At 39.8% G+C, this 15,318-nt stretch overlaps 1 protein-coding gene across 1 annotated transcript in view; it reads left to right on the forward strand.

The window, feature by feature from the left end:
- The window catches only part of SCML2 (Scm polycomb group protein like 2), a gene marked incomplete at its 3' end in the record, with an annotated part of 59,829 nt that overhangs the window by 41,400 nt on the left and 3,111 nt on the right, over positions 1 to 15,318 (forward strand). Inside the window, exons 8-11 of the mRNA XM_080614172.1 lie at positions 903 to 1,038; positions 2,747 to 2,950; positions 7,508 to 7,690; positions 8,775 to 8,888. Of these exons, the coding sequence (XP_080470298.1) occupies positions 903 to 1,038; positions 2,747 to 2,950; positions 7,508 to 7,690; positions 8,775 to 8,888 (637 nt within the window). The remainder of the gene's footprint in view (positions 1 to 902; positions 1,039 to 2,746; positions 2,951 to 7,507; positions 7,691 to 8,774; positions 8,889 to 15,318) is intronic.

The following is a 15,318-nucleotide window of genomic DNA, read 5'->3' on the forward strand; positions in this document are numbered from 1 at the left end:
TTTTTTTTTTTGGTAGATAAGAGAATGAGAACATAATCTGTTCCCATGCAAGAATAAATGGTGAAGGGTGAGGTGATGAACTTCTTTCTAATTCATTAATTCTTTTATTTCCATATATAGGACCTTAAAACACATTAGAAACACCTTCCTTGTGCATGTCTCTTTTCTAAACCCCAGTCCAAACCATGTTACAATAAAATTCTTCCCTCCTCAGGTGAAAAATAATGCACTGACAAATTTCCAAATCTCTGTGCTGCAAACTCTGGTTATTACGTGATAAGTTGCAAAGTTTAGTTTGGGAAAGGAAAAGATTTTTGGAACTCACTTGACTTGATTGCAACTACTGGTTTATTTGATATCTTGTGTTCCTGAAAGTGATTCCAGTTCCTGAAAGTGATTACTTGAAAATTTCAGCCCCTTTGAAACAAGCTGAGGGAAAATCTAAGTGCACTGTAAAGTTTACACCTAGATGTGGCTCAAGTTTTACATGGGAATATGCACACAGTCCAACTAACTGCTTTGAGCTGTGATAAACCCAGATGATTGTGGAAGGGTCTGGACAGGAAAATAATCCAAAACACCTCTTTGGTGATTTGTAAGATTTAGAAGAGTCATGAATTAGTATATAAAGCTCATTCTTTTCCCACTTTTCAGAAGTGGGTTTCTTTTTAAGTAATTTGTGCTCTGCTGTCTTACTTAAGTAGCTGTAAATGCAAACTGACAGTTTCTGGTCTTCCTTTCCTGGACTTTTATCTGCTGTGTGTAGTATTTTTGTAATAATGAACCACGCGCATTCAGTAAGATGGTAACTGATAGCAGGAAGATTTTGCAGACTCCTTAAAATGCATTCAGTGTTTTGATTTTGGGTTGGTTTTGGTTTGTTTTTTTTTCCCTCTAAACAGAAAAAAGTCTTGCCAGAACAACTGACTCCTGCATCTCCTTCTCCTCATTCTTCTCCTGAGAGGGATGGTGGCACAACACAGATACTTAAAGATGGAGTTAGCTTGTCTGGTGCAACTGCAGCAGTTATATCCACAGGTAAAAGACAAAGGAAAAAACATTATTATGTTTTTAGTGTTAAATGGCATCCGTTTCAAGCAAGTGAATGTGGTGCAAAGTTCTTACTGTAAATCACTATCTAGCTACCTTATTTTTAAAGATATTTGTAGGTGCCAGTATTACTTAGCGGAAATACTATTTTGATGCCTCTTATAGCAAGAAGTGCTGGAGCACAGGGACTTGGCGATAGGTCTGCTAGACCTGTCAGTTTGTTCCTGTCTGAAGAAGGAAACTACAGTTCTTTCATGTCTATCCCGCTCCTTAATATATGAAATGGGAATAGATACAGCTAAAACCCCATGTGATATTCTGATATCATGCAGGCTGTAGTGTAATATAACAAAATGGAGATTTTTATCTCTGTATATCCTTACATTAAAAGAAAAACTCAAGACTGTTTAAACCAAGTAAAGGCAAACAGAGGAAATACATTCCTCTTTCCTCTTATGTTTGCTTGTTTTTGAAAGATAATGAAATGTGTCTTGAAAAGGGTTGGCGAAAGAGAAATAATCTAGCAAATGAGCTAACTCATTTAGTAACTTGTAACCCTGTAGTGAAACAATTTGTATGTTGTTAACTGAAATCTCATAACTTTATAAAACCTCCATAAGTTATGATAATTTGGGGTGCTTTTTTTGCATTTAAAAACTGTTTTTACGAGCTCTTCTCACTCCTGACTTTACTCATGGACAAGGGGAAAATATGTATGCGTTTCCTAAGAATATAAACCTTTCAGGAGGCAGATGTTGTTGAGCCCAGACAGAAAATGCATGGAAACCGTTTGTGCTGATTTGTATCTTTGGTTATTTGTACACATAGGCTTCCTCCCATTTGCAGATGCCAGAGAGTGAGCAGATACACGTGAAGACATAAAATCATTAAAACACAGAAGTATTTAATTTTTAAAAATCCAGGTTTTTAACTAAGCCCAAGTAATACTACAGTATAAAAAATATAGTAATCTGTTTTCAGTTACAACTTTTTCCCCTTGCAGTCCCTTTTTCTGCCTTGCGGTCCCTTTTGAAGGAGAGTTTTGCATAGTCTCTGTAAAACTAATTTCAGAAGTCCTGTTTGATTGGTTTGTGCTAAGGTTTAAACCACCTTACAGTGTTTCTAGAAAAGTGTTTGTTTAGTGGAGAAGGACAAGTTGCAGCATGGAAATCATACATGGGCGCTTCAGCACTTCTTAAGGTATGGACTTTCAGTAACCATTATATGTACACACAGGACAATAAAACATGCACAGATTAGTACTACATGGGTGCTTCAGGATGAGCATCAGTGGTAGATATATACCATAGGGTTGCAGCTTCTCAAATAGGACTAAAAATAGAGCAGTAACTTGGTAAGGCCACCTTTTTAGAATCACATCTTGTTAGTTTAGAGTACCTGCCAGTAATTCTTACTTTATCTGAACTAGTATATGAACAGGGATTAGTCAAAACAAAAGATAAGCACAGTTTATGACATCTTTGTTACTTTAGTGGGGTAGAAAAGGACTTTAAAGAGCAGAGTGGTTTAGGACTCAGGCAGGAGAGCCTTGGTACAAGACAGAGAGAGCACTTTTTGCATGCTCTGGAAGTATGTATGCATGTTCAGCTTCCTGAGTTGTCCAGTACATCTTTTCCTCAAGGTTAAAACTAAAAAGATGGTTTCTTGGCAATAAATATGTCTTGTTATTTTTCAGTGTGTGTTTATGTCAACAAGCATGGAAATTCTGGGCCTCACCTGGATAAGAAGAAGGTTCAGCAGCTTCCAGATCACTTTGGACCAGGTCCTGTCAATGTAGTACTTCAGCAGGCAGTACAAGCTTGTGTGGATTGTGCCTATCAATCCAAAACAGTCTTTGGATTTCTGAAATCTGGCCATCATGGAGGGGAAATGATAACTGGTATGTGAAGATGCTTTGTTTCTTGTGTTTCTTCAATTGGTTGTGAACTTGAGATAGGGCAGAACAACTGAAGTAGCTGCAATGAGTTTATATCACTTCTGTAACTATTTAAGAAAAGTCAAGAACATATACTTGTGAACTCCTTTACTAAGAGAGTATTGGTGTTGTGTGATTTATCTTACTCTGGGACCAGGATGATTTCAATAATTCTTTAAATTAGAATTTAGTAATAGCGGTGTTAAGTTACTTATGATGGTACACACAGTTACATATACAATTACATATAGGATATACACAGTGCACTTAGATTCTTGTACTACGTAGAGCTTGTGCACCTCATTTAGCAGCTCTAGCCAAACATATATGTCAAGTAAACTCAGTATGAGTGAAATAATCAGCTTTATTAATTCAAGTCATTTGCATAATCTTACCCATACATAGCGTTTGTGTTCTTAATGCCTTAACCAAGTGGGTGACAAGTTTCAAACTAATCTGTTTAGCTTCCAGGCAAGTAATTCCACATGTTAAAGTTGCTGCTTCTTCCCTTCCTCCATACCCCAGAATTGTAGCAGTATCTTGGTTCACTGTTCATCCACCTATGTCCGCTATTATGGAATAGGTTTATTTCTATTACATATTAATGGCAGGTCTACAGATAAAGTATTTCTACATCTCAAACTGAATAGCTGCTTCTTCACGTTTCTTTTTCCTTCTAGGCTAGGAAATATTTTATATAGCAGTTAGCACATCAATTCATAATTCTATCACTGGTGATAAAAAGACTTTGTGTTACTTTTAATCTCCTTATATTAACACCAGATGTGAAACATGATTAGTAGAGTACAAGTTCAATTAAATACTCATAAAGATGCTGCTGTCTAACAATATTTAAAAAGCAGCACCCTGACCCGCATGCAGCAGAACTATAGTAAGCCTTGCTTATGTGTCCCCATGAGTTTGTTCACAAAATGGATGCAGCTTCTCTGCTGTGTGGTAAGGGTTTAGTGGCATTGCATATGTTTGGTTTTGAAACCTATATTGCTTTATTTTTGCAAGATACATGAAAGTTCCTTGCTGTACCAAATTCAGAGAAGTCATTCTTCTAGAACAAAATGCTCAGAGATGTGTGTTTCCTGTATTGTTTATTTATCATGAAGGACTAAATTGTAGGTCAGTGACATATCTGGTCTGTGACTGAGTAATTGAAAATAATTCTTTCACAGAGGAGAGAGAAATTTCAGCATCTTAATGCAGTTGTAGTTTGCTTACATTCAGAAATTCTGTATGAAAAGGAATTACTGTTCTGCACCTGGCTTCACCCAGAGGCCTTGATTCAGAGCAACTGGCTCTGTAGCCCTGGAGTTGAGGAACTTAGTTCTGTGGACTGCTCCTGAAGCAGAGTCCTGGTCCAGGTGGTAGTGAGGCACAAGACCCCACTGGGTTTCCAGTATTCTTAAGTCCCTGCCTTTTCATCAGCTTGTCAGACAGGTTGCTGGGAAGCGGGTGAGCAAATGCTCGCTGTCATTTTATCAAAAATTTGTGTGTGTTTTATTTTGAGAAGCATAAAATGTGACTTAGGTTAATGTAGCACATTACAACCAGCTGTGCATGTGAACAGTAAGGAAGGAAAGGAAAGCTTCAGTAGAATAAAAAGAGGAATTACAGAATGAAATTGCAAGAGTGTTTTCTTGTGGAGCTTTTGTTTGCAAGTGGGTATGGAGTGTGATTTGTGCAGTTTCAGGGGGTTTTTTTTAGACTGGCATAAAAAAAATTGTTGCAACAGAGAATAAGCAAAGAAATCTAAATCTTTTGTGGACTGATACTTTCATGATGAGTATTATACCTGCAGTAGAAGGAAACTGTATGCTGATGAGAATGTGGATAAAATAATCTTGCTAGAATACATGTCAATAATTAGCGGGTTCTTTTGGTTCAGCTGCCAAAGAAAATAATTGTTTTGAATAGAACTGAATTTAGGATTTTTCCATCTTTTCTTACTCAAACAAAAGCACAAACCGTTTTATTTTTGCTTGATGCATAAGGTTTCAATTCAGGCAAATATAACTGAAAGGAAATTGAAGGCTTGATTAGCAAGCCCACTAATGGTGGTGGTGTCAGTCCCTTTTTTTCTCCTTGTAGTGCAGAGACTATGGCGTTTGTTGGGATGAAATAGACTGAGTTTCAGATAAATCTTCTCAAGCAGAACATTAAAATCAGACTCTTGGGTGAGTTTCTTCACTGTCAGACACACATTTCTCTGATATTTTAGCTCTCAGCCTTTCATCCTGTCTTGAACCGGGTATTTAAAGCGTACTTACACAACGGAAGGTGAAGAAATAAGAAGACTCTTCATCCTGGGGGTTGGGATTGTACATGGCGAGGTCCATTCCTTGTTTACTTGTTGTTGAAGACTGAGGTTACTGCACCTCTGAAGTACTCCTTTTATTTTTTCCCCTTAGCATTTGTCTGGGGTGTAAGAGGCTTATGTTGTCCCCAGGCAAGGCAGATAGTTGAGCATATGGATCTGGATCGCACACCCTTGGCTGGAGTTCGTATGGTTGCCCCTAGGTGTTCAGAGTACAAGGGAGCTGTGTTTGCACTGAATCTTTATTTGTGGATTTTTCCCATGGCATGTCTTGCTGCGGCAGTCTCATTGCCTCAGCTGTTCCTTGCTTTACCCTCCTGACAACTCTAAGATAATATTTTTCTTTTCAGTACTTCTTTTCAAAATGAGAAATTAAGGCATGGAGAATAAGTGATTTCCCCAAGGTCATATAAGAAGATCCATAAAGCTATTATAAAGCATTTTAAATTTTTGCTGTAGCTGCCTACTACCTTGCAGTAAATTTGTCAGGAGATCAGGCTGTGCTAGGTCTCACAGCCCATTTGCTCTCCAGGACTGGTTGAGTTCCAAGCAAAAATTTGCCTTTAGAGACCCCTTCGCCAAACAGGAGGTAGAGGGCCTTGTACCTGAGCCACATGTGGGACTGTGAATCATTAGTATTTCATTTGAACATTGGAGCCTGGAAAAACCGAATGGGCCATGAAAACACATTGGTCTGGGATTTGTCCCTGTAGTATTGACTCTTAAACTTTAAGCACTTGCAGCGGGTCGGTCTGTTGTGAAAGCAGATGAGAGAGGTACCACGTTGTTGTTGATGGTAGCTGGTTAACTTTCATTAACTCTAAACAGAAACTTCCTTACATCAGCCGTGTAAGTAAGTGACTCTTCTGATTTCATCAGGAAGCCTAAAATATGCTAAACTTCAGTGTTTTCTTCAGTTCTGTATATATTATCTGTCTCTTTTGTAACACAATATGGAAGTGTTCCATAATTCAGATCTGTGAATAAAGGCTTCGTTGTCATTTCTGGTTTGGATTTTTTTGTGTGTGTGTTTCTTTTTCCTCTTTTTTCCTTTTTTTTTTTTTTTTTTAAATGCATCTGCTACCAACAAGATGCGATCCTTTAAAGCTCTGCTTATCATTTGGAAACTTACATGAACAACAGAAAGCTGCATGACAAGCTGAAAACCAAGAAGACAAATTGATGCGTAAACCTGGTGTTTATGCCACTTCTTTCTAGCCCTGAGCTTAAGTAACAAGTTTGTTCCTGCTTTGTTGTAACGTCTTTCTAATCAGACGTAACTAAAAGTTTCAGCTAATGTAATTAATTAGTGTAATTAATGAAATTAGTGTAACTATTTGCCCATATATTGGTAGTAGTGAGTCTTTCAAAATCTTACTGACCTTCACAAAAAAAAAAAAAAAAAAAAGGAAAATATGGTCAGTTGCAACACTCTGGGAGGGAAAGGAAGGAGGTCAACAAGAAAAGGACATACGCACATGTCCAGGCTCTTTGTAATCACTCACCTTAAAAGACACAAGATCCATTTGTGGCTGTTGTGGCATCTCTGCCACCTGGCTCCTGTTGAAATAAATGGGAGCTTGACCACTGTGGTGTTGACAGCAGGATAGATTTCTCTAGTGATAAAGTAGCAAATGGCAAAACATTTTCTGTAGTCAGAATTTCAATGCTAATGGATTCCAGCATGTCACCACAAGTATGCTCAGTTCAGTTAGAAACTGGGGGGGGGGGGGGAATCTAAAAAGTTGTTTGCTTCCTTCCTGGCCCCCCCCCCCCCTTTTTTTTTTTTGTGTTGGCTTTTTTAGCAAGTACTGCAAAGCATCTTTTTGGTGTTATCTCCTGCAAGTAGGTGGTGGAGAGCTTGCTGTTTTATAAGCAACCAACAGAAATTACTCGTAAGGTTTTGGTGATGAGGGAATAGTTGCAAGTTTTTTTATGCTGGTGTGTGAATCCAAAATTATTTTATTAAAATAAGTTCCCATAGAGCAAATTTAAACTGGCGTGGATCCAGTGGAAGGTAAAATCTGTCCTTTGGACGTCAATTTGTTAAACTACCAGAATGATTGCTTACTCCTCTCATGTTTTGTGTGGTTTAAATCAAATCTGGATGTCTTCTCCTTTAAGTTAATAATGGTATTTTACCATACTTCATGATGCTTGGGGGGTGTTTGACATCATCTTCTTATTCACAGCTTCCTTTGATGGGGAGAAGCATGCCATCAATCTTCCTTCTGTAAACAGCGCATCGTTTGTCCTGCGCTTCTTGGAGAAACTCTGCCACAGCCTGCAGTGTGATAATCTCTTTAGTAGCCAGCCCTTCAGCCCTTACATGGGATGTGCACATAGTCCTATGGAGTATGATAGGAACAAACCAGGTACTGTTGAAACAACTGTTATTTTCAAGTGCTGATATTTTTGAGAAATGTGGCGACTTCATCACATGTAACTTTTTAATCTGTCTTTCTATGACGTGAGTTGATTGAAATGAATACGCTTCAGTTCTTAGTGAATTGGTTCCAGTGTCATAGTGCTTTTACAGGATGGGATAGCTCATACCACATGTGCAAAAATCATTTTGTTCAGCACACCCCTCCTTGTAGCCAAGCCAGGAAACATGTATCACTGTGATGCTACTAAAAGGACAAGCTCAAAACTTTGCATTTCATTTGTTAAATTTATGTTCAGATCATAAAATAAACTTACAAAAAGATATTTACTGCCTTATGAGAAGGGCCTTCCCCTGAAAAGCGTTCAGTCTGGCCCTTCCTACACCAAAAAAAAGGACCTTTCTTCTCTCTTCATTTACCTTACTCAGTGGTGGCTGAGTTACATTCTACTCTGTACAGTTCAGCATTCTAGTAGAAAAGGTGGGGTTTTTTAGGTGTCTGCTTTTGATACTTCATATGAGGCCAATAACTGTCTGCTGCACCAGGAGCATAGAGTGAGGGCAAAATGAAGTGGCTTGTGCAAGATCTTCCATCAGATTGTTTGCCAGGCCTGGTATTGCAAGTTCCAGCCTAAGGGTTACCAGGAGCCATAACTAAGAAAAGCTTAATATCAGGGCAATTCCAGAAGACTTATATTGGGTGTGAAGCTTCCTCACAGCTGTCTGATAGCTGAGTCTGTCTTCTGGGTGCTACTGTAGAATTCCCCACCACTGCCTTTTCAACAGGGAAATTATGTTTCCAATTCTGTCATATGAAGGTCATTAGTTTTACTTCTTTATTTTTTCTTTTTTTAGAAAAGTAGCCACGGTCAAGGTAATTTGGGTGATGACAGTACAGACTAAGCTGTATTTCTGCTTTGGAAGTTTGTATCAAAATGAGTTGAGTCTGTGTGACCCAAGAAGCTGAACTGTAATGTGATGAATGGCTGATGTGTGTCTTTGCCTTTGTCCCCTGACTTTCTCCATGAGCAGCTTTATGCTAGAATAATAGCTAGTGACTTTTCTCTTCACAGCAAAAGAAGAAATGCCTGAAAACAGGATTGCTAAACGATACTCTCAGGACTCTCCACCGTATACTGCTCCTCTTTCCCCTAAGCTTCCTAGAAATGATGCTCATCCATCTGAAGGTAATTACATTATGTTGGGATTATATATGAGGATTATTTATGGTTTCAGTATTTCCAATCAAAGACGACCAAGTACAACATATGTGTCTGGTTTGTCTCTAGTCTTTGACAGGTCAGGGTGAAAGTATGTTAATTATTGATCACTGGCACAGATTTTGCACTGAGGGAAGATCTATGGCAAGTTCCAGCAGTCCTTCTCCTAAACCTGCTAGTCTTGTTTTTGTGAAGGTGCGCAGGCAGATAGGTGACAGATGAAGCCTCCTGCTTCATATATGACAATTTAGCAGAAAACCAATTGTGCCAAAATGGGTTAGGAGATAAATTGGAAGCAACTCTTAATAACTCTAGGCTGGGGCCATTAAGTGAGTAAGGGTGTAGCTTGATGATACAATTCAGCTGAGTTTATGGCTAGCTGCCAGTGAAAAGTTGTTCTGCTTTTGCTTTCCTTGCCTCTTTGTCTCTGCAGTGGGTACCAGGCCCCCTGGCTGAGTGGTGAGCTGAACCAGTGAGCAAAATCGCAGAAAACATTTTAATAGAATCATAGAATAGTTAGGGTTGGAAAGGACCTTAAGATCATCTAGTTCCAACTGCCATGCCATGGGCAGGGTCAGCTTGCACTAAACCATGTCACCCAAGGCTCTGTCCAACCCGGCCTTGAACACTGCCAGGGATGGAGCATTCACAACCTCCCTGGGCAACCCATTCCAGTGCCCCACCACGCTCACAGTAAAGAACTTCTTCCTTATATCTAATCTAAACTTCTGCTTAAGTTTGAACCTGTTACCCCTTGTCCTATCACTACAGTCCCTAATGTAAAGTCCCTCCCCAGCATCCTTGTAGGCCCCCTTCAGGTACTGGAAGGCTGCTATGAGGTCTCCACGCAGCCTTCTCTTCTCCAGGCTGAACAGCCCCAACTTTCTCAGCCTGTCTTCATACGGGAGGTGCTCCAGTCCCCTGATCATCCTCGTGGCCCTCTTCTGGACTTGTTCCAACAGTTCCATGTCCTTTTTATGTTGAGGACACCAGAACTGCACACAATACTCCAAGTGAGGTCTCACGAGAGCAGAGTAGAGGGGCAGGATCACTTCCTTCAACCTGCTGGTCAAGCTCCTTTTGATGCAGCCCAGGGTACGGTTGGCTTTCTGGGCTGTGGGCGCACACTGAAGCAGGCTCGTGTTCATTTTCTCATCAACCAACACCCCCAAGTCCTTCTCCACAGGGCTGCTCTGAATCTCTTCTCTGCCCAACCTGTAGCTGTGCCTGGGATTGCTCCGACCCAGGTGTAGAACCTTGCACTTGGCATGGTTAAACTTCATCAGGTTGGCATCAGCCCACCTCACAAGCGTGTCAAGGTCCCTCTGGATGGCATCCCTTCCCTCCGGCGTATCAACCGTACCGCACAGCTTGGTGTCATCGGCAAACTTGCTGAGGGCGCACTCAATTCCACTGTCCATGTCACCGACAAAGATGTTGAACAAGACCAGTCCCAACACCGATCCCTGAGGGACACCACTCGTTACTGGTCTCCAGCCGGACATTGACCCATTGACCACAACTCTTTGCGTGCATCCAGCCAGCCAGTTCTTTATCCACCGAGTGGTCCAGCTATTAAATTGATGTCTCTCCAATTTAGAGACAAGGATGTCCTGTGGGACAGTGTAGAACGCTTTGCACAAGTCCAGGTAGATGTCGTCAACTGCTCTGCTCCTGTCCATCAGTTTTGTAGCCTCATCCTAGAAGGCCACCAAATTGGTCAGGCAGGATTTCCCTTTAGTGAAGCCATGTTGGTTGTCACCAAGCACCGTGTTACTTTTCATGTTCCTTAGCATGCCTTCCAGGAGAATCTGCTCCAAGATTTTGCCAGGCACAGAGGTGAGACTGACTGGTCTGTAATTCCCTGGGTCACCCATTTTCCCCTTCTTGAAAATGGGGGTTTTATTTCCCTTTTTCCAGTCGTCGGAAACTTCACCTGACTGCCATGATTTTTCAAATGTGGTGGACAGTGGCTTAGCAACTTCATTTGCCAGCTCCTTCAGGCCCCATGGATGGATTTCATCGGGTCCCATGGGCTTGTGCGCATTCAGGCTCCGAAGATGATCTTAGACCTGATCATCTCCTACAGTGGGCCTAAGGTCTTCATTCTCACAGTCCCTGCATCTTCCTTGCAAGACTTGGGTGGTGTGGTCGGAGCATTTGCCAGTGACGACTGAGGCAAATGACTCATTAAGAACCTCAGCCTTCTCCAAATCCAGGGTAGACGGTTCTCCTGATAGATTCTGGGGAGGGCTCACGTTGTCCCTAACCTGTGTTCTATTTGGTGCATAATTTTGGTGAAGGGAAGAGTCGTTTGCAGTTTACTTCTCTGGACTGATTCACTGTGCACTTGGATGAGCACAGGGAAGGGTTGAATAAAATGCAGCAGTGGCCAGGGTAGCTGCCTGGCAGATTGATTTAGCTCACTGAGGAATAGCACCTTTTCCTGTGCTGCGGCTCAGCTGCAGTAACTGAGCATGTATCTAGTCTTAGTCTGCCTCAGACATGAAATAAAGCATCTAGGTTTAAGCCTCAACGAGAGAGACTGAGGAAAATGTGGGGTTTTTTACTCTGCATTTGCTACTTAACTGGTTAAACCAGGGTAGCTTGTTGGTGTTGACTCATCCCATCTGATATGTACTTTCCCTTGCTACAAGATACTTGCACAGCATTTCCAAGGGCTTTTTTTTTTATTATTTTATTTTGGTGTTTTGTATTTTTTTAAATATGATGGCAATTAGTTATTTCTTTCCTCATTTTTTTTTTTCCTCTTTTCTGTGATCCTGGTGTCATTTTGTGTCTGTCAGCACCAGTGGGGGCAGAGTCATGATCTCTTCTGTGCAGATTAAAACCTCATAGGACTACAGTTAGAACAGAAAAGGTTATAAAATTAAAATGTTCAAAAGGATAGCTTATTTAAAATGGTACATCTTATTACTTTATAGATATGTATGTAGGGTATTCACTTTTTTGTATATAATAACAGCCTCAAAAAATACAGTTCTGCATTGATTATTGATTTCTGTGTCTTTCCAAAAGAAGTACTGGTTTAATTCCACAGATATATTCTACACCTAAGTCATATACTTCTCATAGGTAACTTAGTAAGTGTATAACACTTAATTATACTCAAATGAAGTTGTTTCAGTTGGAGCAAAACAAATGTTTGTGTAGATCTGCATTATCTTACAAGAAATCTTCCTCAGAGTGAACATGTGTGCACATACTGCTTTTAAATCTGTGTTTGCTAATGGATCCGTTTTATGGATGAAGACAGTGTACTCCTTAAAATACATTTTAAGATCAATAGTTCATTATAAAGTGCAGTTACTTGGATAAAAAAGATAATTAAGTGTTTTGTTGGGGTTTCAGAGGTTTGAATTTGTGCATTTCAGGAGGCCAAGTGTTCTCCAGTGTTGTGTGTTTCCCATTAGGGTAACGTCCTCTGCTGAAAATCTGGAGGTAATTCTTGTAGTGGTCAGTCATGGGTTGGTTAGTGAGAAGGATCCGCCCCAAGAAAGTTCTGGTTCCACTGAGACACAGTTGTTTTGAAATAGTTTTGAAGTATCATTTGAAGGCAAAACGGAATAATTGTGAGAAAGGGTCTTTCAAACAGCTCATTTTCCTTCTGATGTGCTCAGGGATATGTTTTGCAGATTTTGCTGCATTTCTTGCTCACTGGCAGTTTCTTCTTAAAGTTACGAAAAATAAAGGGTGGGTGGGTGGGAATAATTCAGTCTCCCTCCCCCTGAAAACAGAGTGTTCTTACTACTGCGGCCAATTACATCATTCCCATCATGTATGAGGCAGAACAACTGGGTTCTAATTCCCAGAAGAGCTCCAAGAAAACAAAAACGTCTGTGTTTAAACAGTCTGTTGTCATCCTTACATTTGAAACATAAGGCCTTTTATTAATCTGCCCAGAGATCAGGCATGCTGCAGGGGAACCTCCCATGTCTTTCCATACCACTGTTGCTCACAACTGCTCAAAATGTCAAGGCAGGAGAAGCGTGTCATTCGTTGCTCCATGCATTGCAAAGCTCTGTTTGCTAGCTGCCAATTTTGAATCAGCTGTCATACCAGTTGACCACTTTTTCATCAAGATTGCAGCTGCATTGTGTTAGAAGAGAAGCTAAATGGGTGGAAAGGAAAGTGGACTGGACACTATAGTTGCTGAACAGAAACACCTTGAAAAGATGATGGGAAATATGCCAGCTTTTCCACCTTGTGTATGTGAAATGAGAATTTACAATAGGATAAATTCAAATGCTTGTATCTTGGGGAAAAAAGCAGAGTCGATCTTTTCCAGCCCTATTTACTACTGTTTACTTTAGGATGTATAACATCAGAGAAAAATCTGGGATATAACTGGAATAAATCAAATTAAATTCTTTTGCAATACAGTCAGTTTTAAAAATCTTTTTGTCTTCCGAAATCTTGACAGAGATTATGTAAAACAATTATTTAAAAAAACCCACCTGTATTTGGGACCTCTGCTTCTTTACTATTAAAACTACAAGAAGTTGTTTGTTTGGGTTTTTTAATAAACACATTACATGGAGTTGGCTGGCACATGCTTAAATACCCTAGTTGAAATTTTCTGCTGGTGAGTATTGTCTCCTCTGTTTCATCCTAGCATTCATGACTTCAGAAATCTGAGTCTACAGGTCGAGTCAGTTAAATGTTAGGCTCTTTTATATAGATTTGTTGTAACTATTTGAAGTATCACCTCTGCCTTTGGTCTTGGACTGAGATTTCTGTTACTGGTTTCATTCTCTATAGCTCTAATTTTCCCTTAGTTGGCTACCCTTTAATTTTATAATGCATATCATTGGTTACATCTCCTAAAGTTTCTCTGAAATTCTATAGAATGATGGGGGTTTGTTTTCATTTTGGTAAATTGCTGCAAGTGCTTCAAGCTGACAAATGTACAGAAGTTAGTTTTCTTGTTTGTTTTCTTTGAAAACTTCAGTGCTTTGCTTTTAGGATTCAGATCTAACAAACTAGAAAGTTTTGCAGTGGTTGTTAATTGTTGGACTTAATGAAAGGTCCTCTCCAACCTAAATGATTCTGTGATTCTGTTCTGTGATTCCATCATCTTTCCCTTATTACATTCACTAAGTAGGGAGCTGGCTCTGAGTGCCCTTGGCTGCCTTTCAGGATTACACTGTCTGAAGACCAAAATGTGCTTAATAGCTCTTCACTGCAGAGAGCTTAAGACCTCATGAAGCAAGTTGAAAACATGCTTGAGAAGCTCACAGGGTTTTTTAGGAAAATACTCTTTCTTTAGGTTTAATTGGCCCAAGAAATTATTGAACTTTGTCATATAAGAAGAGTAGTAAAAAGCTTATTTCAGGAACTTGTTTTGCAGAACATGCCAGCTCTTATTCCAGAGAATATGCTGCTTCACTAGCATATGTTTTATAACTTCACTAGAGTAATTTTCAAGATGGTAGTGTGGGGTTAACACTTATGTGAACCTGTTAGCTGTGTTTTCCAGCTTTTAACTCTCCTGCCAAGCAGCATTTGTTTCATGCAGATTTGTACATCATGGTTCCAGCTTCTTTTTTTGTGCTAGGTATTGGCCTGGAGTAGAATACATATGATTGCTAGAGAATGGAGTGGTGTTCTGATCTGTTTGGGTTTGGATTTATTCCTCTTATAGCATGTTTCTCCCAGTCAGACCTGAATTTGGTTGACTGAGAGTGGAATTTTCAGTGATCAAGCAAACTTGGCTCATGTCTCATGGCACAGGGAAAGGGACCAGCTGAACTCTGCTCATCTGGCTTAGAAACTGTATTGACAGGCTCTAAAAATTCATGAGTCTTCTAAGTGGGCGTTGTTTGTGTTCTGCAGAGTAGAAATCAGCTGAGAAGTGCTAGGAACTAAAACTGGGAATGTTGTTACACTTCCTTCGGAGGCCTGGTTTATGTGGGGGTTTTTGGCTTGTGGTTTTTTTTTAACTTGCTTAGTGGATTCAGTAATTCACATGTATCTTTTTAGCTTTTCAGAGTCTGTGCTCATAGACCCTGCCCTGTGCCAAGAACTAGCTGTATGTAGATAAAGGGTTTTAGTCAAAATGTGTTACGTTAGAGTGCTGTAGTTGTAATGGTTTTGCCTCTAAGCTGTCCAGTTTTTAATGATGGCCTCTGTGTCTGTATGCATTGGGATCTATAGAAGATAACTGTCCGCTTGTTTATGAAGTTAGCGACTCCCTCTGCTGTCTAGAACAAATTAAACAATTGTTAGTTAGCATGAGCTTTTATTTATAATAAAGATTTCTTGCAAGATAAATGTAACACATTCTTAATGCTTAGCTTTTTGAGAATAGTTTAAAAAAAAAGATAATGAAAATGCTTGACTAAAATTGTTTGATGTATCAATTTTAATGTTGGAC

The sequence above is a fragment of the Psittacula echo genome (genome assembly GCF_963264785.1).
Source record: "Psittacula echo genome assembly, chromosome: 3".
In the NCBI taxonomy this organism is placed as follows: Eukaryota; Metazoa; Chordata; class Aves; order Psittaciformes; family Psittacidae; genus Psittacula; species Psittacula echo.